Source organism: Ascidia mentula, chromosome 1, assembly GCF_947561715.1.
Source record: "Ascidia mentula chromosome 1, kaAscMent1.1, whole genome shotgun sequence".
Classification (NCBI taxonomy): domain Eukaryota; kingdom Metazoa; phylum Chordata; class Ascidiacea; order Phlebobranchia; family Ascidiidae; genus Ascidia; species Ascidia mentula.
This window is the reverse complement of record NC_138566.1, coordinates 10,282,844-10,309,355: the sequence shown is the minus strand read 5'-3', so window position 1 is coordinate 10,309,355 and position 26,512 is coordinate 10,282,844. Positions and strand designations below refer to the sequence as shown.

The 26,512-nt window shown below is 42.4% G+C and overlaps 2 protein-coding genes across 3 annotated transcripts in view; both read left to right on the top strand.

The window, feature by feature from the left end:
- The first annotated feature begins 5,165 nt into the window (after window positions 1-5,165).
- On the top strand, window positions 5,166-20,781 carry LOC145897253 (uncharacterized). 2 transcript variants are annotated; one of them, XM_082985458.1, is made up of 6 exons: window positions 5,166-5,590; window positions 14,355-15,007; window positions 15,715-16,090; window positions 16,812-17,933; window positions 18,399-18,616; window positions 19,616-20,781. In XM_082985458.1, the coding sequence occupies exons 1-6, from the start codon at window positions 5,267-5,269 to the stop codon at window positions 20,217-20,219; spliced, it is 3,297 nt and encodes a 1,098-aa protein (XP_082841584.1). In that variant the 5' UTR covers window positions 5,166-5,266; the 3' UTR covers window positions 20,220-20,781. The 2 variants fall into 2 exon arrangements, with proteins under 2 accessions (XP_082841584.1, XP_082841589.1); XM_082985463.1 differs by having other exon boundaries at window positions 14,355-15,025.
- Window positions 20,782-23,447: 2,666 nt separating this feature from the next.
- The window catches only part of LOC145913440 (E3 ubiquitin-protein ligase RNF123-like), a 29,020-nt gene continuing 25,955 nt past the window's right edge, over window positions 23,448-26,512 (top strand). Inside the window, exons 1-6 of the mRNA XM_083001096.1 lie at window positions 23,448-23,602; window positions 23,793-23,859; window positions 23,922-24,022; window positions 24,264-24,356; window positions 24,501-24,641; window positions 25,422-25,597. Coding sequence (XP_082857222.1) covers window positions 23,527-23,602; window positions 23,793-23,859; window positions 23,922-24,022; window positions 24,264-24,356; window positions 24,501-24,641; window positions 25,422-25,597 — 654 coding nt within the window. The 5' untranslated portion in view covers window positions 23,448-23,526. The remainder of the gene's footprint in view (window positions 23,603-23,792; window positions 23,860-23,921; window positions 24,023-24,263; window positions 24,357-24,500; window positions 24,642-25,421; window positions 25,598-26,512) is intronic.

Sequence of the window (26,512 nt, the reverse complement as noted above, 5' to 3'; positions counted from 1 at the left end):
TGGTCTCTGTAAGCGCTCTGAGACTGCAGCCTCTTGAAGTAATGACCACATTTAATTATATTTATCTCGTGCCATCTCAAGTAAAATGCTGCGGTTCGCCGCAGTGTGTGGTTTTATACCCATAATAACGTCGCAGATTGCAAATATGACACGTGCAAAGACAATACGTAACCACTTTCTCTGCGCAAAGTTTTCGCATAAATATGTATTGTCGTTGTTGTCGGGATTGGCCAACCCATTCCCCAATTTGGACTTGTGGACACGACGTAGTAGTTGTAGCGGTTTTGCGAGCGAGTCACGATAAGTGTTCTCGTAAGTAACCCAATGAGCGTTTTCCAACGTGTCATTTGTCGTCAAAATGGTCGGTTAAGACTGAAAACAGCGTGAGTTCCACCGCAAGCCTATTGTAGTGCGCGCGGCGCTGTTGCGGCCGAATAGTTGGGTTGTCACTTAGTAACTTGAATCATAAAATGTGCTTTAATGAGGTATACCTCTTGCAAGTAATAACAGACAGACGATTTGATAAAAATAATTACATGCGAACGGAAGCAAGTAAAACACAGAAGGTTTAAGGTGCCGACATCATTAATATCATTTAAGCTAAACACTTTAACCACAAAAGCTGTATCAGCTATTATACGGCGCAGTAACAAATTTAGCCTTGGCAAGTGTTTTTGAATTGGTTACAATCGTTGCCGAGTTAGTTTGAATCTCTCCAGCCTTGGACGGATAAATAATTTACAACCCGATATTGCCTTAGTCCGTTGCATAGCCCATTGAACTGTCCATAGTGCGGAACTAATCGTCGCCAATTGCGAGACAACGCGGTCGAACCACCAATGCAATATGTATACGTTTTCAAGTGCGAGTCGGATTTGCTCGGTTTGGGAACTCGTCAATAAGTAAGACGACGAAATCTCTATAACTGCTTACGTATAAAGTGCTTTATAGAAACTAGAAGTCAAGTTTTTTATTGTTTCGCAAGCGCACAAACATTGCGACATTTTAGATGTGCTGTAATCGATAATGATTCTTGTTGTAATTGAGAGTTGGATGATATACACACAAATACCAACATCAAATTTTCCTGAGCCTGCGTATTTTTAAGGAATATGCACCAGTGTCAATATAGTTCATTGGCGAAAGCAAAGGTTAATGTAATCGCAGAGTCGACGAGGCGTATATCTAGTCAACTCGCTGCCACACGGCTGTCATTTGTTACAGTTCCTTTTTTCGCGCGACTTCGCAAAAGGAACGGGTGAAAGGATCTCGCCCCTATTATACGCGACAGCACGGCGTGGGCGACTCATTGATTGAGCCCGGCTAATCACTCTCGCTAGCGAGCGGCTGAGGGTGTCAAAGCTCTTTGATTGTACCCTGTGGGAGTATAAGGTCATTTCATGCTTGCTAAGTAACAGTGAAGGGTTAGTTTACAGCATTGCAGATTTTTGAATGCCTCGAAACTGAGTTAGACAGCGAGTGATGTTTTTTTTGTTGGTCCTTTCTATCATTTTAGTGACATCATTAATTACTGTAACTTTAGTAGATTTTGAATCAAGTTAGATTTAGTTATATTATATTTATAAAATCATACTTTGGTTTGCGTACAGTCGTTTGAAGTCGGATTTGTGTCTTTTAGAGGGTTTGTTTTTATTAGAGATAAAACGCGTCTTGTTTCTTGTGAGGATTTGCCGGTTGGCCTTCGAGGAAAGATAACACAATCTTGTTTGCACAAGATCCAAATTTCTAGAATCATAGTTACAACAACCAAGCAATGTACCAAATCATTTAAAACAATTATCCATCTTTTGTCAGTGTTACCAAAGCGCCAAATATTTGTTATTTCAATTGAACGTATCTTTATTTCGTATGGAATTAAGTTGCGTTTCCTTGAGAATACATACAATGAGAATGAGCAACGACTGTTAAAATAGCAAGGCGTGTGGCTGTATGTGAACTAATAGAGTGGCTATACCGAGCTTACAATAGCTGTGCAAGGTAAACACGGGAATGCGAGCGATGCGGCCTCGTTTACGGCCGGGACCTCCAGTCGCTAAAACGGTGTCCCATTTGGGTGTTGTCAGGCATGACGTTCACCATCTCAATAAAATCCACCGCCGCAGGGACACAGCACAAACCCTCTTTAGGTAAACCTGTTGACTTTTGTTAGCAACGAAAAGTCACTAAAAGCGTCGTGCGAATGTGCGAGTGGATATCGACCCACCAGCCTGATGTGAACCTTTGTAGCGTTTTGCTACTGCTGCCTATGTGAGACGTTGTTTTGTATGGGGACCTGCAATGGCGTATAGCAACATGAAAGTCAAGCCCAGCTTTCTCCCACGAGAGATCAACAATATCGAAGACTTGGCGCGCGGCGAAGACTGTTATCGCTGGTTTTAGCACATTTGTTTCACCTTCAGTTGTACGTTACGGTATCCCTACACTAAATTACTGTCATGGCTACATAACACAACCGTACGTTCTGGGAGTTTTCCCACAAAATTCTTCTGCTGAGTAATTTGTCCTGATGACGGCATTTTGTATGACCGGAGTGTTATGTGTTAAAGAAAAACAAAAAAACAACCATACAGTATGTCCCTTGCGATTCAGTTTGCAAGAGTTTCGCGGCATATTATGCTTTAATAAAAATCCCAACCGAAGACCTCATGTCGTCCAGCCTTGCGCTAATTGATTTCCAATGAGCAAGGAACCACGCTCGCAGCCTCGCATTGATTTCTATCAGAGTGGAGGCAACGTTTAACTTTATACGCGAAATAGGCTTTGAACTCGAATCTCGTTTCTGGTGTTGCCACAAGCGTCCTCCGCCTACCGCCTTTAATTGAGTCCAGAGGAAAGCAACCGTGACGTGTTCCTTGTCGGTTTCGCCATGACGTAATCGCAAAACCGGTCTGGCCATGGCCAAGAATAACCCGTCGCATCTTTATCGCCTACTGTAGAAACATCTGTTATGTTTCTTTTTTGTAATATTTTTGTTTAAAGTGGCCATACCTAAAAACTACGCTTTAAATTTAAAACCACAAGACGAGACAAATGCTGTCGTAATTGCCTGGCTTCTATTTCGTGCGTTTGGAAATAGAAACAAGGTAGTACAGTATATAAGGATGGCCTCCGCCGAAACACAACATGATCCGATTTCGCACACAAACGTGTTGCGATCCTGTAACGTTTAACAGGAACCGAGCTGCGGGTTCGGCTCGTTACGATATCTTCAGCGTTGAAACTGTTTCGACCGAGGGAAATTGAGGTTTCACTGAATACGTCAACGAAAGTGCGCCGCTAAGGTGCGTAACCAACTAATGTAGCGCAACACACCCACTTCACAATCTCACTGAACGTAACATCTACATGGTGTTGTGGCTTCGAATAAAAGAAACGGAATCTTACACGACCATTTGTGCGTGGCCGCCTTTAACGCAGTTAAAAGCCTCGTAAGTTGGGCTTCTCGCGCGAGCGGCAATGCATCGCAGCTGCTTTCGTTGCCGATTCAAGGTGCGGTTGCGGCACTAAGCTCATTAATACCGGGGGAATTAACTGGCTTCCCGTGACGTTTCACTCAACCTAGCAGGTGCCGAAAGCTTGGAACTCTTTCACAAGCTTTTTATGCGTTTGCGTGACGAAAAAGGTCGTGCGACCTAATTTAGTTTCGGCGTATGTGTACTGAACATTTGTAATTGTACCAAGCTTATCTCCTGCCTTGTTTTGTGACACAAATTTCTGTATGATTACGCACTTGTGATGTGTGATATGATAATGTTAACATGAGTATTTTTAAGTTTTTTCAGGCCATTAAACATATAAATCGCACAGCCTTTTTGACCGAAAGTTTGGTGACAAACTTTCGTGCATTTTTTGCTTTTTGTTACGTTACGATGTCAGCACGTTATTTTGTGGTTCAGAGAAGTCGCAACAGAAGTTTTGGCGCACCGGCGTGCCAGTTATTTATCGCTATTTATTCAAGGACCTATAGAATTGTTACTGAGAAAAGGTCGGAAATTCCTTCTCCAGTTATAGGGCCTTCGTTCGACGCGCCATCAAAGCAATAAAGTCGCTGTTTCAGTTGTGGTTGCACAGAGAAAACACTGTTTTTTTGTTTGGCGAATATCCTTCATGGCAGCTGCATTAACGGACGTCGCCCTGTCGTAACGGTGCCATAAAGATGTCGGCGGTGGCTTTTAGCACACCGAAGCCCTCTTCATTCGTTCGTTGACACCGGGTTATCGAGCCTCAATTCAAGCTCGACGCATTTCAAGGGCATTTATGGCCGGTGGGAACACCATAAATCCGTGATTGACTGGTGTTGAGGCAGTGGTAAAGACCTCCCGTTTAGTGAACCGCATGCTAACCACGAGGTTTTGGATTGAGCTGAGAACGCATAGTTCCCATATGCCTCCCTTCCCACGAAAGCTTGCTGAGGTTGCCGAGAGATTCGAATTTTTGAAGTTCGTTAACAGCTTTGCGTTTCTTTTCAAATTCTTTTTTTGGTATTAATGTCGTTTTTTTTTCTAATGATGAATATTTAACGGGTGTTGAACTGGGTGTTTCTTTTGGAAGAAACTATCTCGTACTGGCGCAAAATGACTTCGTCATAGTTTGTTTTCCAACAACGTTCTTAGTCCCCAACAAAGCGCCATAATCGAATTTATTCCGACGGAGGGAAAGAAAAAATATCAATCACTAGGATATTGGGGAAACACGACCATTTGAAATGAGCTAAAGCGTAAAAGGAAAATTGAACGTCCGTGCGTTCTTTGATGGGTTTTGAAGCGACGACGCGTACATTCCTGTTCGCACCTCAAAACTCGGCGTCCACGCAGCGCAGGCGGCGGTGTGGAAAATTACTTTGTTTCCCTCTGAGACTAGTGTTGCGAGAACAGCGAGGTTGGGATGTTTGGTGGGGCAGAAAATAGTGCACTGAGCAACACTTCCGAAATACGTTAGGCCAACTAAATACTCCTCTCGTAGTGCATAGGAGCGTACCCAAATGCTCTAAACAGTAAAGAATATTAATTTTTTTTCCTAATTTGACTTTATCATGTGCTAAGGTGCCGAGCATTGAGGCTTTAGGTATGATATTTTTTAACATTTCCACAATGATTTAAAAAAAGTTACCTTTTGTTTCAATTTGCTTTTGTTTCGCAGGTATTTATTAGTTTCAATACCAAGGTGTACAGTGAATTTAATGGTAAAAGTCTCCCCACACCTCAAGCAGCCAGCAAGCTGATACTCGATCGATCCATACCAAACAATGGAAAACCTTGTAACGTGCAAGTTCGTCTCCGCACGTCTTTCCAAACTTTACTGTAGAGGGTACAAGCTCCTAATCTGCTTAGCAATGATCCTGATGCTGAACGTGTCTGCTTCGAATTCTCTGGAATCGAACACCGGTTTTTTTTCGTGGATCGGCGGGATCTGGCGTGGCGATATGCGGTCGGAAAACGAAGGTTCTTTTGAGGACTGGTCGGACAACTTCTGCGAGTTTCGCGCAGTAACTGGACGCTTGTTCAATCAATCTCTCAAAGAGGTTTTCGTCAAGCGCAATATCATCGTATTACCCGATGATGAGATAAAGGTATGTTGCAGACGACATTTTTTGTGCGAATCAAGGTTTAGGTTTATTAGATGACGTAATTGTTTTTCTTGTCACGCGCTCATCAGTTTTTGGTTAAAAACGCTTTGTTTGGGGGAATTGTGTCACACTAAGATGCAAAATGCAGCCCACCGTAAGGGTCTTAAGGATTATCTCATTAGCTTGGAACATAAATCTCGTTGGGCGACTTTAATCTTCCCCGGTCCGCCTGCTTTAGTTATCATTATGCCAAACGGCCTATCGCAAAAAAATGACTGAACCAACGCCGTTAGGCCTGAACAAAACCTCCCAATGGGACCATTGAGCGAAACTGGCGTCCAAAAGCGCATTGATTTCTATGGATTTCGATCCATATACCAGGAATTTAATTTACTGGATTAGGCGAAACCGCTGGAGTGGTACGTGGATGAGATAGGTCTATCCGTAACCGCGCGTTTTGCTTCACTTCAGTAAAGAGGCATGGTCACGTACACCAGAAGCTCTGCTCGGTATTAATAATATCGGGGTACTTTAAATCACGTTTTCCGTGTTCTTATCTCAATCTAGGATTTGTGTCTCGTTTTTGCAAATTCGGTTTAGCGCTGTTTCCTTTTTGCAACCTGAAATCAACTTACCAATTTTATTCTGCTGAAGAATTTTCCCAAGAATTTGTAATCGAGTTTTGGTAAGGGGTCGTGCCACGCACCCACGTTGAACTTGAATCAATTCGCGGTTTAATCGAACGCAGAAATCCTGCGTCAAGCAAGTCCATCGATTGTGGACGTATTGAAGAAAATTTGATTTCAACGTCAATGTGTGGGGAAGTGAAATGAGTGCGGACTTAATAAACGCGTGACGCTGCCGTGATGTAATGAGGTTTATTGTTAAAACAAATCAAATCTCTAATGGTCTTTGTTGCACAGACCATGACATGATTTTTTTATCTTACCTACACCAGAAGTTTAGACTTACAATAATAAGTGAACTATGTACACTTTGGCTAACTGGCAATGCAATACGTATTGGTAATCTATTTTATGCAAATGAATGTATCAATTTTCGCTTCGTTCGTTTTTTTTCTGGAAACTTGTTGTGTCGTTAAAGTCCAACGGCGGCAATTAGCATTTCATTTGTGGGTAACCATGTCAGGCCAAAACGTTAGAAATTGCTACGGTTTACACACTTTCAGTGTATTTGCGAATTTAAATGTGACTCTTTTATTGCACAAAAAGATAAATCTATTCCCACGAAATGCCCACTCCGCGGTCCTTAACTGGTTTCCCACTGAGCACCAAGGCTTCCAGTGCAACTCGCCTGTTCGTCTGCCCAAATTTGATTTCCACGTTTATATTGGCGTATAGTCGGCCTTTCACTATATTTCCCGTTTATGAAGCGTTGAAGGGAGAAAACGACATCGGCGAGGAGTTTGTGAATTGCGGAAATTCTACGGTTATCCCGCGGGAGCACGGAGTAAAATACCCGCTCAAAGTTCCTCCTGCACGTTTTGAAGCCGTGTAATTTGCTCGCCATACGAACTAGTAACACTTTTGTGACGGCCTTAGCGAAAATAAGCCGCGTGATGGTAAGTGCCTTTGTTGGAGGCACGCGCGAACCGGATTTTTCCAGTTCATGAATACTCTTCAGCGCGTCAAAAACGACTTGTCCGCAAATTTCCGGTGAGCGGTAATCTGCCATTCTACACAGCTGAAAAAACTTGCGTATTCAAGCGCGAACATTTGTTATGTCGGATGCTGTTTTTTTCGGCGCGGGCTTGGCAAACATGCGAAGTGTTGAAATTCGATTTGCCATGACCTTTAAAGGGAAAATGTCACGCGTATGCCGCTGCGACGCATCACTACATGAACAACTCGAATTTGCCGTTGTTGCTGTGAAACCGACTGTCTTCCGTTGGGATTCAGTCTGTTGCTTAAAATCTTAAAATTTATGATTCTTTTCAATCGGAAAGGTCATACTAATTTGTAGCCAGTGGAGAAATGTCTTTTTCCACTTATATTTATGGCCCACCAAAACGAGTTTGGCTATACATCATTACGACATGTCCGTACAGCTCATTAAACGTCGTGGGTTACATATGGGCTTAAAATGTTGTTTGTAATGAAACTGTAGTTGAAAAGTTGACACTTTATCCTTATCTTTATCCTTGAATGCCCCACCCTGTTCATAACGAGTATACAGATATAATCCCAAGGCCAAGGAAATTGACAAACGTACATTGCTGGCAAATTTTTGTTATCGTATTAAAACGCTCGATACTCATTAAACATGTCATTTCTGGTGAAAATCGACGTTTCGCGCTGGCACAAATGCCTCAAGTTGGACACTTTTTGAAAATCTTCAACTTTGTACAGTTTCAGTTCTTTCCGCCTGCACGCTTTGGTTGAATTCATTGTTTGCGGGTTAATATTTGACCAACCGCGCACGGTTTGTCTTTTGTTTGTGTCCATTACAGAACTCCTTGCGATCGGAGGGTTATCGGGTCGGCTCTCACACATGTGGGTCAAGTAAATAGTTTGGTTGCATAAGCTGTGTTTCGCCGAATGTTTGCCGAATAAAATCGCCAATGGAGGGGCCATTTACGGCGTAATAGTTGGCATGTCTGAAAAAAATGCAACGACATTAAAATTTCCTTAAGCCAAGTGTGGAACGTATGATTATACTCTCGCATAAGCGCGAGATTTTGTTACACAGTGCGATAAATTTAACAACAGTCGAGTATTTGAGTAGGACGAATCGTCAATAAAAAGTTCGCGGTGTCGAGTGGGGAAGGGCCCTCGTAAATCTCGAGCGTCTCGTGGAGTCGCTACACGGGCCACTCGTGTTGCAGAAGTCCCGACGTTGCCCCAGGGTGCGGCTGTCGCTACGAAAACAAACAGGACGTTATTGTAACTTGGCCTTGGAAATAAAACGCCCGTCATTTTTCACAATCTGGCCGCGGCCGAAAAGCGTCCTTATCAACTCCATCGAAAATGGAATAATGGCCCTTCGCCGACCTCGCACAAAAAGCCACCAATTTCCAGCGACTCGCGGCAAAAAATCGTCAACCTGATGTGTGATTTCTATGGCGAGTCACGGTTTGCTTTTGGTCTTTGGTCGGGGATCAGGTTTCAAGTGCGGGCAAAATTGCCACACGAACCGCGCAATGATTACGACTCTTGCGCATCGCAATTGCGGCCAAATGTTGCAAAGCCCCGTTAAAGAATGTCTGAACAAAATTGCGCGTGATATTGGTCCCTTTGCTCGTACCAAAGAACCTTTGGTATTTCCAAATTGCACTCCCAGCTATTGTGGGCGTGGCTCGTACTTGGTTGCCTCGAATAACCGATGCTGGTCCGCCGCAATACAGGGTAAAGCCCGTTTCTTATGCAAATAAACGCATCGGTTTTCGATGCTCGGCCAAACATTGTAACGCGCCAACACAGCTGCTTTCTCGGCTGTGTTGATTTCGTTCTATTGTCGCGTGGAACTAGGCAATCTTCCTTTGATATCGCTGTCCGACGAGACTTCAAAACGTTCGGTCTTTAAATGTGTCCCAGTGCGGGCCGTATTTCATAAACCGCCCGCTGTTGTTTCTGATTGTTTGACAAGCGCATTGTTGACAGATCAGATTTTGATTCAGGGCGCGCTTAACCGCCTTTTTGCTGGCATTCGGAAATGCTGGCGCGACAAAAACGAAATCAAGCAGGTTATCATCATCACGTGTATTTCCGTCTATCAAGTTTAAGGGCACAATAAGTAACATGAAAAGGCATGATGTAGTTCGCCCAACCCCGGGCCGGCACGCGACGGGGTGTGACGACGTAACTATCTGTGTGACGTCAGCATCGTGCATTGTCCTTGTTCGCAGTCGAATGAAAACGCTCAGCAACGCGAACTACAACTTTCAATATTGCCAACAGAGTTTCCCCCCACGCTGGCTGGTGACGCAGAAAGCGGAATGTTTCATTTCGGAATACCGTTCCGAATGGTCGCATTTGCAACAGAGAATTTTGGTTTGTCGCCTGCCAGTGTTCCAGGTGGACGCCCACCCCCATTCTGAAGCAAACTTCCGGCCCGTTTCCGGTTTCGCTTCATTGACTTGCAAAAAATTAGGCTTTTGAGAAGATGTCAATCAATTTTGTAATTGTGGTTCGTTGCTTGAAATCTTGTCGGAACATTTTGTATTTTACCCTTACTATTTTAGTCACGACCTAGCTTCGAGGATTGTCTGTCTTGGAGCTCTACATACAATGTCATCGAAATCATACCCAAGCCTTCAAAGTTCGATGTTGATTAAAGCAGCAGAGTTGTTGCATTTTGCAATACAGAAATTAAGTTTCGAGATTCGACCACTTGGTCACGCGCGTCACTCTTCTACCACGCAGTATGACATCTAAGGAGCTGTATGGTAAATGAAAAACCGCGTTAATCTCACCTAATCTCTGGGTAACCGCAGCCACTCAACAACCTTAGGTCACTTTCAAAGAGCGTTTGAACAAGGGCGGCTGTTGACAACCCTGGGTTACTCGTTAATGGATGAATTAGTCCCGATGTTCACCATTAGCTCATGGTGTAATGGGCCCTTGTCCAATTATGCGGTTGACAGCTGGCACTACATTGCACGGTAGTTTGTCAACCTGCATTGCTGAAGTGTCGTGCTTCGTATGGGTTATGACAATAGCTTTTGTTCAACCTTCCACGAAGAATTAAGTTGGCAAAAACAGAGGAAAATTTTTTTCGATCCAGGTTTTAACTATTTCGATCCAGGTTTTAAACTACGCTATTTCATGAAAACCGAAAAGTTGTTGCAGTAGCTTACAGCAAATTGATCGAAACAACCCCCACGCTGCAAAACCTAGCGAAATGTGCACCTCAAAATTCGTTTTTTCTGCAACCGTTGATGGACAAACAACCACCTCGGCGTCATCCTGCGCCACAGACCATTCGTTTTAAGTTTCGGGACAGAGAAAGACAATGCGGGGTACCATTGTTGCGAATTGAATCCGTTTCAGCTGACAATAAAATCGGCGTCGCGTTAAACGACGCCTTGTTGCTGTTTCTCCCAAAATCCCGATTCACAGCGCGGGCCCACGCCAACTTAGTCATGTACCCGTGGTGTTGTGTCAACTGACAGTAGCAGGAGTTTGCTTGGGATGACACAACCCACCCGGCTAACGCCTACACACGAGGATATGTAAATATCGAATGCGGCCGACTGGTTGGTCTTGTTCGTTTATTTGTATTTCGCGGTCTGCGCACTGTGCGGTTACAACCGTGACATGTAGGCTTTACTTTGGTCAAGGCAATCCTCAATTTTACCTTCAAACTTACTTCCAATTTTTACCATCAAGTTTAATATAAAAAACAACGCGGTAAGAAAAATTTTGTGATTGTGTCTGAGAGTGGGAAAACAGGAAAGGTGATTGCGCCGACTTACACAACTTCGTAAACACATAGCGGTTGGGAAGTTTTTTTCAGACCATTGACTTTCGACTTTCTAATTGTACAGTCGCGACTCGGGGCAAATATTTTTCTTGTGTAACTTCAGAATGCTGTTCTCCTTGTTTTACTTCCCTCGGCAAATACACATCGTCGTAATTACAACTGCTTTGTCTGAATTGGCCCAACGCTGCGTCTGGCCTTGCTCAAATGTTCACATGGGAAGTGTTGCGGGATGCGATGCGACGTGGCCGGGGGCATGGGTCGCCTGCATGTTTGTCGTCTGTCGCGTTTTTAGCACGTTCTGATGCTAACCTTGCCCTTGTGGTTTACATTTCGACCTCATGAGCATATTATTAAACCTTGTACCGGTGTAAGTTTGTATCCAATCAGAGTTGGCAAATCGAGAAAGGCCCGAGATCTCACAAATGCAACACAAATCTCCCACTTGGGAGATATATTTCTTTTATTTGACTGCGCTATTCTTTAAACTCGTGTATTTATTACTGGTTCCCTATAGGATAAATTACTTTTCTATTAAATGGATTTCTTCTGGTGCAAAGTGCGTCATTTTGCCCATCAATATTTTTTTTGTAGTGTTTGTATTATGTTCTGTTGAGATAAAATTTTAATTTAGTGTTTTAAGATCGCCAGAACGTAAAAGTTGTTTAAGGTTTGGCCACAAGCACAGAAAGGTAGAGAACCACTGCCTTACGCCATGTTTTGAATTCGAAACTTTGTGAGTTTGACTACTTCCCCTTCACGTTTGAAATCAATCATCGCAACAAGTTAATACTATTTCGGTTTGTTCGGCGGCCTTCTAGGTAACAACGCACTATATGTTGCATCTTAATCCTCTCCTGAAAACAGAGATCGCATCGTCTGTGGCGTCGAACAGCTTCCGCTCGCGTCGCATCAGGAATGTCCATTGTGATGTTCATACCGGGCCCAACAATGACATGTTGTCGTAGCGCATCGCGTATATCTATTATCGCCCAAATTATATCTCCGCGCGCAGGATAATGTTTCAGGCCCCACGCGGCGACCGATATTCTCATCATTGGGCAGTGTTTGGATGTTAACGAAGGACGCTGGGTGGACAAATGCAATTGAACAATGACAACATGTTACCCTTGAGTAAAACCATTAAGATCAGTTCTCATATAATTTTGATACTCCAATCAACATCGAATCAACTATTTATCTTAAAGAGATGGAAGGGGGTGTACGAATTTCCTCTTGCCACAAGCCAAGTTTCGCATTACCAAACAACAAGCAGGTCACTGGCCTCCTTACTAAACCAACCGATGCCTAGTTACTGTATCTGCGATGCTCAATAACCCCACGCGCATCTATATTTACAAACGGCATATGCCGCTGGGGATAGCGTTTAGTTCTTATAGATCGTCGTGTGGCCAGCGTCCCAACGGAACAACGCACGCCGATCGATGGTTGGCAATCCAGGCAATATTTACAGAAATCCGACGGCCCATCGCCGAATCATCTCCGAGCTAATCGCTTTTTCGCGACAATATCATCAAATACCGATAAATCGATGGTGAACGCGTGCATGAAGGCCGTAAATCGCCCGCTCGCGTGCCCACGAGTCCAGGATTCGCCAATCCGTTGTTCCGTCCTCGTCTTGTGATCTGGTTAGATCGATGACGTAACCGCTTTCGTATGCGGATGTGGTGGGAGTGTGATACGAGCGATACGCACTTCGGGAGTTGAATGAAAATGCTGGAGTCATGATTGAGGTTTACGCAGCCATTTCGCCATTGAAACGCTTACATCAAAGCTCCGCAACGCCTTGTGCACGTAGCAAGTTTGGCACTCGAGGTGATTGTTCATGGCAAGCCCAATGAGTTGCCAGGTCATATTCCATTCCAATACTCTCGACACACGAAAATGATGTCACGGGAATTCATCAACATTTTGACATCATTTTTAGACTGGCACACTATGAATAAAAATTTTGAGCTTTTTGTTGCAATATTTTGAGTTATTTTTGTGCAATCGACGCTATTATCTAATCTTGGTGATGTTTGATTGCTCTCTTCTGGAAGGTGGGAGTTGTGTGCAGAACGCCACAACTGCAGAGCTACTTTCCATTTGCGCAAACAACCGTCCCATAACATTACCCAGGCATCCTCGTTGCAATGCCGCAACGCAAATCCTCATGTCAAGTGCATGTGTGACCTTCAAGATTGTTTTTCGACGCTCGGTCGCAGCTGCCTGCTCTTATTGGTGTTTATATTTTGAGAGTGAAAGGTTAACTGTGTGGTTGCTCACATGCTTTTGTCACACGTTGAAATCTCTTTTGTATTATTAATTTTGAAATCATGTCTCCTCTTAACCCAAAAACATGTTCTTACCACGGATACTCACATGGAATTTTAGCGGGATTGTTTGCAAAACAACGGTAAACGTTCCTACAATTACTTCCCCGAGCACAGCTGCGACCTCACATCAAAACCAGAAGGGCGGACAGGGGTTTGTTTTGAGTCGTTTCGTTTCACTTCGCAACGGAACATTACACCATCTCGATGATTTTCTTCAAAGCGTCTCGTGTAGCGAGGTCCCTCTTCGGTTTCACTTTCGCCTTGTCGAGTCTCCTGTACCGGAATGTGGTTTCAAACGCGCCGCGTGTTGCTTTCCTGGTCGTTTGGAAACTTTTAGCGGCGCTTGTTCGACAGTCTGGTGGCACAGGATGCGAGGAGAAATGTTACCGTTTCCACATTTTGCTGCCGACGGAGAAAACGTCTCGGAGAGTTTGACATCAACGGACATAAAAATATTGCAACAAAGAAATGGAATCAGTGAAAGTTATTACAAATTTTAATACTCGTGCCTTTATTCAAATATATCCAGTCACATTTTCAGTTCCAACAGCTTGATTGTTATCTTGCAATCCGATGTAAGGCAAAACCTGATATTACAACACCAACAGCGACAAAACGGCCCTGGCATTTTGCCTTCGTTAAAAATTCATTGGATAAAGCCGCATTAATGTATCGGTGAATGTGGCGAAGGCATTGAATTATTAAAGGCGCGAAAGTATTAAGTTTGTGTCTATTCGTTTTCCACAATCTACGGAATGCGTAATGACCGGGTAATTTACCAACACGGTGATGAAAAATGGGTCTTTCCTCTTCACTCTTGCTACTATTTCGTATTAAATTTTCCCGACAGGTTCAGGTTTAGTAGCACACTATGTCTCATGAGGTTAATGTCATTTGAAAAGTACATTTATAACTTTGTTTTTGTCCACAGTTATGTTTTACGCGCTACCAACTTTGTTCTTTAACCAGTTCGTATTCATCATTTCCAGGAGCAATTTCGCACACACGAAACGCGCGAGTGGATCTTCGAAGAAAACGCATCACTGTTCGGTGTCCCGCTGTCGCGCCACGAGGCTCTCGAGCACCACTTGGTGGTGACGCTGTTTCGCGCAAACGAGGTTCTTCTCACCGTCCCCTGTACGATCCACGTGATCAAAAGCGATGAAGAAACGCGACGGAAAAAGGTTGCCTGGAAACCTGGGGAAGGCTCAGTCCAGTGCCTGCCTTCAGAGCCCGTTGTAACCCTTGTCATTTCGCTTCAAGTATCGACCAATGAAATATCTCCGCAAAAACGCGTACAGCTGATCGGAGACTTGTGCGCTTTCCTCCAGCGCCCTCAAGTTGTCAACAGCCGAACCGTCGCCTTGGAAACGCAACCCACAAAGGGCAAAGTGGCTTTCATGTCTGGCCAGGGAAATATCGCTGTTCGGTCATCTGGTGGTCGTGGCGGCGTTCACTTGTCTTGGCCTGTGGGATGCGGCGGGGACGCCTTCCAGTTGCCGAGTTTAGATCGAGTGGAGAACAGTGCCCCCAGTGGAGAATTGGCACGTGCATTGGGATATGACGTCATCGAGTGGCGAGTCGAAAATCGAAAACCAGCGGCGGTGAAGATTGTGACATTGAGCGAGCTCAGTAGAGAGAGGTTCGTGGTTTGCCAGGTGTCCAAAAATAACACCACCCCCGTATTACAGTTTTTTATTATTCCTTTAAAATTCGGCAAGTTTTCAGTCACCTATAGTGATGTTCCCAGTTCCAAATTATCCGGCTCGGCCGGATCCGGATAGTTATTAATCAAATCCGGCCGGATAATTTGGATCCGGCAGTTTGTTAACACTGATTCGTGTATTATGGCAAAAATGCTATGTTAAGGTTAGCCTGTCATAAGTGGAACAAATCAACTTGGGCATTTATTAATATGGTATAACACGTCACGAAAAACCTTAATAACAAATAACAAAAAAATCTAAACAAAAATGCTTTCCCAACTATCCGGTAAAATTAAGTGTATTATCCGGCCGGGTTCGGGTATTGAAAATTGGTCAATATCCGGCCGGGTCCGGGTACCCGGATCCGGCGCAACCCATCACTAGTCACCTATAGCTGCACTGCTGAGAAATGATGTCGAAACTGCCGCCCACTTATCATTATTGGCTCTTTTGCTACTACATATTTTAAACCCGTGTTATTTAATAAACAAAAAAACTAAAACGTGGGTGAATAAGTTTATAATTGGATCCTATAATTTCAAGTGAGCTGCAGTTTCGTCTAAAAAGTGCACTGGTAAAAGTTTAAGACATTGGTATGTGAAATGCAATGACAATATTGTAACAACCACCTTCCGACTTATAGGAATGCGAATCCTGGTCAAACGCACGGATCGAAAATCACACGTTTGCGACTGAAACGTGAAGTGGAATCATCACCTGGCATCCCTGATCTTCTAACTCCCTATACTCCCGGCCCGATGGGACGGCTCGGCGAAAACTCCAAGCCCATTGTAGCGGCTGGCATGCAGAACCTCCACGTTCCTCACTGCAACTACTTTGAGTACCAAGTTCCCGCCGACGCTTTCTACGACGCCGAAGATGGTGACGTGCGCGCTCTGAAACTGACGTTGATCGACCAATCAACTTGGGATCCGTTTTTTGATCAAGTCGGTGACAGTTGGATGCTTCTCGAGCCCCAAACGCAGACTTTATACGGTGTCCCACCACGATCAACCGAGGTAGGTCGTATACTTGTAAGTGTTTGTGCGCCATGTCTTGTGTGACAATGAAAACTCCACAATAATACAACATCGACCACCTAAATACTAAATTCTTTCTCTGATTGGCACTCTTTTGCAAAAGACTGACTTTTGTATTGTAAATGGTACACAAGCTTTCGCGAATTTCCTTCGCTTCGTCAGGTGTAAATAAACACAATGCGATACAAAAAAACAAGCGCAAGGCGGTCGAAGAAATTGTGTTTATTTACACCTGACGAAGCGAAGGAAATTCGCGAAAGCTTGTGTACCATTTACAATACAAAAGTCAGTCTTTTGCAAAAGAGTGCCAATCAAAGAAATTTCTTCGACCGCCTTGCGCTTGTTTTTTTGTATCGCATTGTGTTTATTTACACCTGACGAAGCGAAGGAAATTCGCGAAAGCTTGTGTACCATTTACAATACAAAAGTCAGTCTTTTGCAAAAGAGTGCCAATCAGAGAAAGAATTTATCACATATAGACTGATACGGCAAGTTTAATAATTTGACACCTAAATACTAGTTTGTGTTTAACCACATTTAAAGCTTTTTCGCATTAATTTAAGGTTTAATTTGTATGGACTTGGTGCTTCCATATCCCAATGACTTCTCACATGCAACAACTAAAATATCCCCGCTCGTTAAATAATGGTACTTTTTTCCATGCAAGTTGTAACGCGCATTGTATTTCGGTTTGTCACAGAGTAGCGACTTGGGTTTCAATATTATTGCCGAAGATAGTTCGAAACAATCAGCAAAGGCGGTGTTCCAAGTCAACCTCTCCAGCCGTCCGCGACCAACCAATCATCGCTTCACTGTTTATCTTTCATCTTTCGACAACTCCATCGTGGATAAAGCCATTCCATCCGTGTTCGCAAGAGCTTTGACCCAAGCTCTCGGTGCCGGTTTTGACGATGTGGCACCGACAGGACATTTTACTATCCTTAAAAAGGAAGGAACTGGAAACGAAATGAGCGTTACCTGGTTCAAAAACGATTTGGGAAACCGTAAAAAGTGCAACCGGGCCTCATTAGAAGAGATTTGGCTTGCAATGACCGGCAGACAGCTCACTTACGACGTCACGCAGAAGTCAAAGGTCACCGGCGATTTTAAAAAGTTTTTTGGTTCGAATTTTCGCCTCAAATCGGTTAAGGTAACCTTATTCGGGCCATGCGACCAACCTGAACCCACGGAAAAGCCAACAACAACCAGTATGTCGCCACCGATAATAACACCACCCCCGCCCAAAATCACAACGACGAAAAGCACAACCACGACCACCACAACCACAAAAACTACTACTACTAAGAAGATGATTCCAAGCCCACCGCCGATTACTCCCAAACCAACGCCGAAAACCACATCTACAACCACTACCTCAACTACAAAGCCAACTCTTGCTCCAACCACTGTCGTGCGAAAACCTGCATTGGTCGACAAGAACTTTGAGTTGATTATACCCGCGCCCATCGGAAGAGAGACTCGAGTAAAAGTCCCAGAGTCGAAGTTTTCTGTTCCTTCCGGTGTTCCCGCTGGTTTCAGTTTGCAACCGTGGGGCGACGAACTGCCATTGTGGATCGCCATCGACCCAACAACGTCATCGCTGGTCATCTTGCCTACTTTAGATGACGTAATGGCCCTCGACGAAGTGAACGTCACTCACCGGGTATGGAACGGCGGACTTGTGGCGGTCAACTTGTATGACGGGTCGTATTCCGATAGGATGAGGGTGAAGGTGGTCGTGCCCTCCCCTCAGCAAGGGATGGATTCGAAGAAAAAAGTGAATCACGTTTTCGTAGCGAAGATTGAAAACTACGTGTTGGAGGTTGGTTTTCCTGACGTTGCTTAAAGCGATAACTAGCACATGTATTCGTTGTCAGTTTCATAATTCTTTCATCACGAGCAAGAATTCAGTTTTTACGTTGTATGTTGACGGCCAAGATACGATACAATGTGTAATTTTGACTACACAGGAAGCATACGTGCACAATGCAACCCTGCGCTAGTTAATACCTAAATCAAGTAAATAACAAACAAAAACGACCACACCACAAAACTTTTTCCAGTTTATCTTATTTTAGGAGCAACAAGGAATAAATGCACATTTCCGGATGTTAAACGCACTGCAAATTTTATCATTTTGATCACAAGGTTCACTGTGAATCTATTAGAAACAACAAATTACTATGTGCCATTAATGTGAATAAAGCTCTTGGGAATTTCATTTCTGATTAAAATTCAAGAAAAACTTTCGTTTACTTGAAGCTATTTTTTTCGTTTCGTTTTGCAGAACTTCACATCGGTCGAGATTTCAAAGTTTATGAAGTTGATCCAAAACGTAATTGGAGACACAGGTTCGAACAACATATACGTTCTACCGCTTCAAGCAGGTTCGGTGATTCTGTCCTGGTACAACACCTCGTTCGTATCCGAGGTTCACTGTCCATCACAACAAATAAATTCGCTCGGTCAGAAGCTCCTCAACAACGCAAAAACCTTGGAGGAAAGGTAAAACCAACTGAATTGTTTTGTTTTACGAAATTGTGGTTCAGTGCAGAAAAAAGGTTGTTTGCTTTGTCGCCTTATTGCATGTTATTCAGCTTCTTGGTCATTGGTTGTTAAATATTGTTTGGACCTTTGGTTCGTGGGATAGTTTCTACGGGTCCTTAAATTTTAGGCAATTTTAGTTTGTTCCGTGTTTTGCCACTAAACCTTTTCAGTGATAAAATGTAGGAAATTCAATTCGTGGTTTGGTAAATATGACGTAGGGGTCCGCAGACTTTCCGATCTTATAAAAGGGGTTCGTTACTTTTTAGGTACCAATGGTTTAGACTTTGTGTTGAAGTAATATTGTCCTAGTATGTGGAAATGGAGCTGAACCTCTGACAGATTTTTTTAGCAAATGGAAAACGTAAATTGTTAAACCTGAGTCATTGTATCGACCTTTGCCTTGGATTTATGCCCTTACCAGTAAGATCATAAATTTCCCGTTAGGCAAATGTAGAGAAATCCCGTCAATAAAGCAGCATTGTAGTGCGCAATAAATACTTCCCACCTTAAAAGAGGGGTCGTTAACCTTTTAACGATGTGGTACTTGCCTTTCATCCTTCACCGGAGTTCCGATAACTCTCGTTTCAAGCTTAATTTTTGAAAGATGGGCGATTGGGGGTGTGTGCATACTTTTCAAATCAAACCAAGCACCGTGGCAAGCAAACAATTGCGCAACAGTTTCGGGTGTATTGTTGAAACCTGGTTGCAAATTAAAAAATGGAATCGCTGCTCAACTTTATAACAGCGGAAGAATTGACATCAAAATAAATACGAAAACCCAAAGTAATTTAGCATGTTGTGCCAGATGCCTTTTGTGTGATATAACGCACATCTTGAAACCCTAATTATGGGTAGATGAAATATATTTATTTCACAAAGAAGAGGTTGTCGCATCAGGCCTGTTGTCCTTTAAATCTGTGAATATTTTACAACTAATTTCCAATACTTCGTTTCCAGGTTGAACAGTGCCGGCTTTTCGGTTTCGTTGGTCGAACTAAAGAAAAAGAACTCGTGCGCCGAGCCGGAATCCACCACGACCAGAAAACCAAAGGTACCAAGAGTTCCACCAACCAGCAGCAGCACCCTCGCACCACTTCCTACCTCCACAGGCGGCCAGTTGGAGGTAGCAGGAGGAGACAGTGCGACCGGCATAATTTTCATCGCCGTGGTGTTGGTGTGTATACTGGTGCTTGTGGCAGTCGGCGTGTTTAAGTGCCGCAACAGCAGCGCCGCCAGGCGGAAACGCGAGAACAAGAAACGACTGCAGAGTGCAGCAGCAACGGCCGCCGTCATCACGCCCAACTCCCCGTTCCACCTTCAGGGCAATGGCGGCGCGTTCGGAGATGCTTCTCTGCATTTCAAACCGGGTACGCCGATCGTACTGGCCGGCGAAACAGGAGAGGAGAGCGCCGGCACTCCTTTGCTGCAGCGCACAAGCACTTTCACGCAAGGCCACAACGGTAACAATAGAGCGGACACCGAGACAATTCCTTTGAATCACATGACGCAGAACGAGGCGGAGCCTGTTCGTCCTCCACCTCCCGCCTACTCGCACAAGTAGCGCCACCATGCGGATCTGGCGAGTAATTTAATCACTTTTTCATTGTTCACTGTATGCGGCGATCTTTGCTTTTCTAATTATGCCACTGTCAAGGTAAAATGTAGTGCTACTGCTTACTGGAAGGCCACGCTCACATTACACAGGGTTCCAGCAGTACTGATAATGGTAATTCAAAAAACATTTACCATCTATGATATTTTTCTCATGCATTGTGTCACACCAATTGTTGCGAACGCTTTAATGTGGAGCTTCATATTTCTGTCATAATCTTTCATACAGAGCTCTTCCATTTGGGCAATTTGTCAAACCAGGTGCCTGCGTAAACCGAACGTTTTCCGTTACTTCTGGTCTCTGCAATCTGTTGCTTTTCATCATGTTTAAAAACGCTGTTCGCGAAGGAATGCAACTTTCGTATGCGAGTATCAGTTTACGTTCGTAAGCCTGATGTTGCCCGCAACGTTACTGGGTAAAGTTTGCTTCGGCTTTTTTTGTCCTTCCCGAACCGAGTGTCCAGTTTGTATCCTTGATCGCCCCCTGTCTCAATAAAACACGTACTTTTCTATGCACTTAACAAGTTGATCTTTTGTTGCAAGCCAGAGTATGTAGTTTGTATTCCAGTTTCTGATTTATTTTCTAGATTAGACGAACAATTAAACACCAGTAAAAATCCTCGCCTGGCTGTTTAGCTGGCAAGATCGTCGTACCACCGAGCGAAACTGATGAGACCTGCTATAGGAAACAGTATTGACTCAATTACTCAAACATTAGTGAATTCGTTGCGGTAAAATCAAAGAAAAATACAAGAAAACTATATCCTTACCTCTTTAGTATATCACATTTTCTTATCTTTAAGGCCGCATATCAGTATATCCCAAAAATCTAGTTTTGAAGGCTATCAACATTAATACCCATACTGAGTGATTTGCTTTTTTGCCAACAACAATTCCTGTGGTCAGTGACCCATGAAGATCTACTGGTACTATTCATGGAGAAAAAAAATTGATTGCAGCTGCATCCGCCAAAACACAGCAAGGATCTGAGGAGCCTCCAGGAGGATCTTTTGTCCTATAGGATAGCAAAAACAGTCCCAGGGGGCAACCAAAGCAACTTTCCTGTGACAATTTTTTTTGCCATTGCGTAGAAAAGGGTTAGGGCCAACATTAAATTGCAAATTGGATGAGGTTTTTGTGATTCATTTTTTCGCAAAACCATCTTACATTTTTTTGCAGCCAATTTAGCTAAAATAATGACTAATCGGGGGCCTAAAAGACCCCTAGGTGGTGCTTTAAGCAACTATCTTGCAACTAATTTTCACCTTACTGCGTAGCCAAGAGGCGGGCCTAACATAAAATCACAAATTAAGGTATACTTCTGTGATTAAATTTTGAGCTACATCCCCTTGAACATTTTGGTGGTTTTTCAACTAAACTTTTCACAGCACCCTGCACCAAACGTCTGACTGACTGAGAAGAGCAAAAAATGCACTAAAACTGCACTAAACACGCTGAAAATCGCCCTGGCTACACCACGTGACTTCTTGCTCATTCAACCAGAAAATTGACCCCAACGCATCACCGGTTGCCTTGTGACGGAACTGAGACTATCTATGACGCAGGAGTACAAGACGGGCATTCCCCGCGGGCAAAACTATTTTAATATAATTACTGATATGCGGTCTTGAACAGTATTTGCAATTCCATAAGCCTTCATCTTTTCAATGGTTAAAAGTTTTTTACTACTGTAGTTAGGGGAAAAAAAAAAGCACAGAGGAAAATCAGCAGGAAAAGCATTTTCACAGAAAATTATCAGTAGATTACAAACTTTCTTTATTATTAATTTCACTAGTTTCGAAGGCAAATCGAAAACTTGCCAATAGTGCTGCGGTTAAGAAACACTCGATTCGTTTGTTGAAATTGTATGTAAGTGACTGACACTGATGCCGTGGAATTGCACAACTATTTTTCCCAATAAACCAGCCCTTGGTTTTGTTAAAAAAATGCAAAATATTCCATCTTGGAACCGCGGATTGTAATTAGTTCGGCGTTAAAACAGATAAAAATAATCTCAAAATATTCGGATTTGGCCGAATAGTAGGTGGGAATATTTTGATATTTGATAAAGTTGGAATCCGGTATGGACAACGTATCAAAATATTGACAGCGAATTCAACATGTAATTTTCTTCCAAACTTTATAATTCGAATTTACAAATTAAATCTCAGCTCAACTAAAAATTAAATTTTCTGGACATTCTTATTTTGCTAAAAAGGCTATCAATGCTGCAAGACGCTAAAAATATACACAATAATTTATTATGTCAACAACTGCACATTTCTTCATGATGTCTATGAATCAGTCAGCTGGTAAAGTTTTGATTGACATCCATTGTAAAGAGCGTCATCTAGTGATGGCTGTGGTAATTCGGGTAGTTTGGTTCAACAACTGTTGTTTAATAATGTTGTGTATTGGAGAAATGCTGTTTAGTTGGATTATTGTCTTAACTTTAAGAAACGGTTGTAACATGTGTTTGAGCGCTGAAACCTGAGACTAGTTTAAATTTCGTGTCTGTTAAAATCTTTTAGTAATGGTCAATGGATGGGGGTGTGTGTCGTGCAGATTTCCACTGATGTATAAATGGTGATTGTGTGCCTTTGTTGGCTAAATTGTTTGACGAAGCATTTTGCCAATTCTTGCCATGAATGGTTTGTTATATTGTAGTTCTTTATTTTGTAAAATTGTTGTCAAGAAGACATTAGTTTGGGCTGGAGTTCAAAAATTTGCACCTAAACATAAAACTCCAGCAAACCTAAATAAAGGGTTTAGCCTTACAATTTTCATTACACATTAGGTCATTTGTACACACAACACATATACTTTGTTTGTTGTTTCTTGTAAAAATTTCTATTTGGTTTGTGGTGAAACATTAGCTGGAGGGATATCAGTAAATCAATATTTTATTTGGGATTTTGTCAGTAAGAAAATCAAGTGTTTATCAGCAACCTTTAGAAAATGAATGTAATGAAATGCATTTATTTGTTATGTGAATGTCATACCCTTGTGTATTGTTTCTGTATTTGCATAGTGTATGTGTGAGTGTGTGCTTTTCTGTTTAAATTATACTGTCCACTACTTTCTATTTAATATTACGCATGGTGGAATATTCTGTTTTCATGTGTATTTTCTTATATTCGTGGCTATTAATTTTATGTAACACATTGCTGTCAGGTTTGCATTAGTCCTGGTCTGTTTGATCAGACCGAAATTTCCGAACTTGTAGTTTACATACAGCACTTTAGCTGGCGTGCACGATGGCCTCCAGCAGTGTGGTGTCACCAACTCGCACAAGTTTTATGAAGCAGAAGCTTGAATCACGAAAGCAAAAATGTACGTTTGGTAAAGTTGTGTATAAAGATATGTTTTCAATTGCAATCTAATGTAATTATTCAATTATTAATATATTTCTTCACTGCTTAAAAGTATCCGATACCTGGATGTAGATTTTATTGCATCCGTTTTTATCCATGGTTGTCTCTCCACTATTTTGCTTACTGTGAACTAACAAAGACGCTTGCAGGTTCACCAACTGCACTTGATGAAATACTTCGTACAGTATTTCCGAGCAAAAAGAGCTTTGATAGCAAGTAAGTCATTGTTGATTGATTTTGTGTAAATTGACAAACCTAACTCTCATGAATATTTTCAGGAATCAGTTACTTGGATTTTCCAACCTTGAGAGTCATCTTAATGCAGCATTGAGTGGTATTTCACCAAATATATCACTTAGCAATCCAAGTTCTGCACACAGTAAGTGATAGTTTGTGAGTCATGCTTATCAGTCATATTCAACGGAGAATGAATCCTGAGCAAACAGTATGGTTATGTTGTAGTATTAAAAATTAATATCTGTTATGTACTTTGTTTTGCTTAAATTGTTGCATTTTTATTTTTGTACACACAAACGAAGTATTATCTTTACACCACGTAGAATGAATTGGGGCAAAATAAAACTTTTGTTAAAGTTGTAAAAATGTTATTGCTGCTATAGGTTCGAAGTCATCTCCAAGCAGCTCAAGTCGAAAGGGTGTCTATTTCTGGGAGAAGAAACAGAAATATGTACCCCATGTAGTTGTTCCTGATGGTTAGTATGTTTTTTTTTTATTTCCTGCTATATTGTTCAGCAGAATTCGGGAAACATTCTTGTCACAAGATGATCACTGTAGACTTTCACCAGTGGCTTGCAAGCAAACCTGGCCGTATTTGAGCATGTCACCTTGTTTTGTAGCCACAAGTGATGGAAGATTGGGAACTGGTAGTGACGTTGCATTGCAAGGCCATCCACTTGACACTGTTCCTGGTGACAGTTTGGCAGTAATAGGAAATAGCAATTTTCAATCTGTCAAGGCATCTCATTGTGTTTACAAGGGTAAGTATGTGACGAGCTTTGTCAGATACTATTGACAAGTACAATTACTAATTATTCACATATGAAAACTTGTATGGATTGCCCGGTTTTGTGCATTAACTTACAACCACAATTTTAGAATGCATAAAAACACAACTGATTTTGTGAAAGTTTTTCTGGTTGACTGACATTTGTTTTGCATATAGTTGTTGGACATTTGATTTTTAGCATGTGTAATGTTGCATAACACTCCCAAAACAAGTTTTTTGGATGTCAAATCATATGAATATAATATTGTTTTGTTTGGAGCAAAAAAACTTAAGATGCATTTCTCCATTTTACCGGCTACAACAAAATGAACTGTTTTTGACAATTTCTTTAAAAATGTCCACTTAAAATATTTGTCTCCATGATTTAAGACATTTCTATAAGGTAATGTGGTTTAAATTTTGCCTCAGGCACCAGTTGTATCTCCTGTTTTTAGAAGTAAAATATCGGCCGTCACTTTAACAACATCTTCGTGCTCAGGAATGAACGTTCAAAAATCCCCACCCACAGTTAAAATATGTTGATAATAACTTCCAGTAAACTTTGTTAAAGCCATCGCTTTTGCAAGCATCCTCTTTATTGAATGATTTAACACAGAAACGCCAGGTAGCTAACTCGCGCTGTGTAATAAATGTTAACTAACAGAATGATGTTTGCAAATTGCTGTTGGCCCTACCTCAGAGAACAGTGTCTAAATGCCCTTCATGCGATGGAAACTTTCAACACCGTAACCCACAACGTTTTGCTTGTCAGGCAAGTGGATGTTCGAGGTGCAGATCGGTACGTCTGGTCTCATGCAGATTGGGTGGTGTACGTCGACGTGCAAGTTCAACAGGGACGAAGGTGCAGGGGACACCAGGCATTCGTACGCTTACGACGGATACAGGGAGGCCAAGTGGACATCTCGGTGCAACACCAAGTATGGCGAGGTGAGTTGGAACTCGTTCTCTCGTTTTAGCGAAAAAGAAAAAAGGGAAAACGAGAGAAGGGAAAACTTTGATCACAAGCGACTTTGAGAAAGTAAATTTTACCAATCATGGTAAAGTTTTAAACTGAAACCCTCCCTAGAGTTTAAAACATCAAACCTTTTTTGCTGGACTCGGTTTCGTTTTAATTTTTGAAGTCGAAAAATTTTTCGAATACACCCCAGGTTTTTTGTAAAAGATGAAAAATTTTTTTGTAAAAATATCTTTCCAAACAGCTGAACTTGTATAAGTGACCATTTGCCTCGAATAACGGGAATTTTTTCAACTTGCGCAACAGCAACGAGAAACACTTTGTCTGGCATGATGCTTACCTAGATTTGTTATTCGTGTTTTTTTTCATTGCCGCAATGGACAAGAAAGCCATCAATTATTAAAGACCGGTCGTCGCTTAGACATTCGTAGATCAGTCAGCGCTGCTGTTGCAACACTATCGCTATTTAAAGCTTGGCGTCGTTTCCAGTGTTGCAACGCTGCTAATTCTAACAGCACGGCGGGTGATCCCCACGGAACATTGTACTTGCAGTTCTGTGCAATTCGAATTAGCGCGTCTGTGGTAGCTTCCCAATGTATGTCACGCCGGACTACTGGCTGGGCGGATGGCAATATTTGCTGAGGCCGAATTCGGGTTCTTATTTGTGCGTCTTGAAGCTTGTATTCCACCATGGAATTAATTTATTTTGTGTAACACCGAGTAATGAGGTTAATTTGACCGTAATATGCGTACAAATGCAGCGTGCTTATGCAACTATGCAAATACGCTGAAATCAAGCAAAATGTACGACGCTCCGAGCACCGTTGTAGCGGCTTTTAAAGCATATCACGTAGGACAATTTCTCGCGATTTTTTTGCTACTTGTTC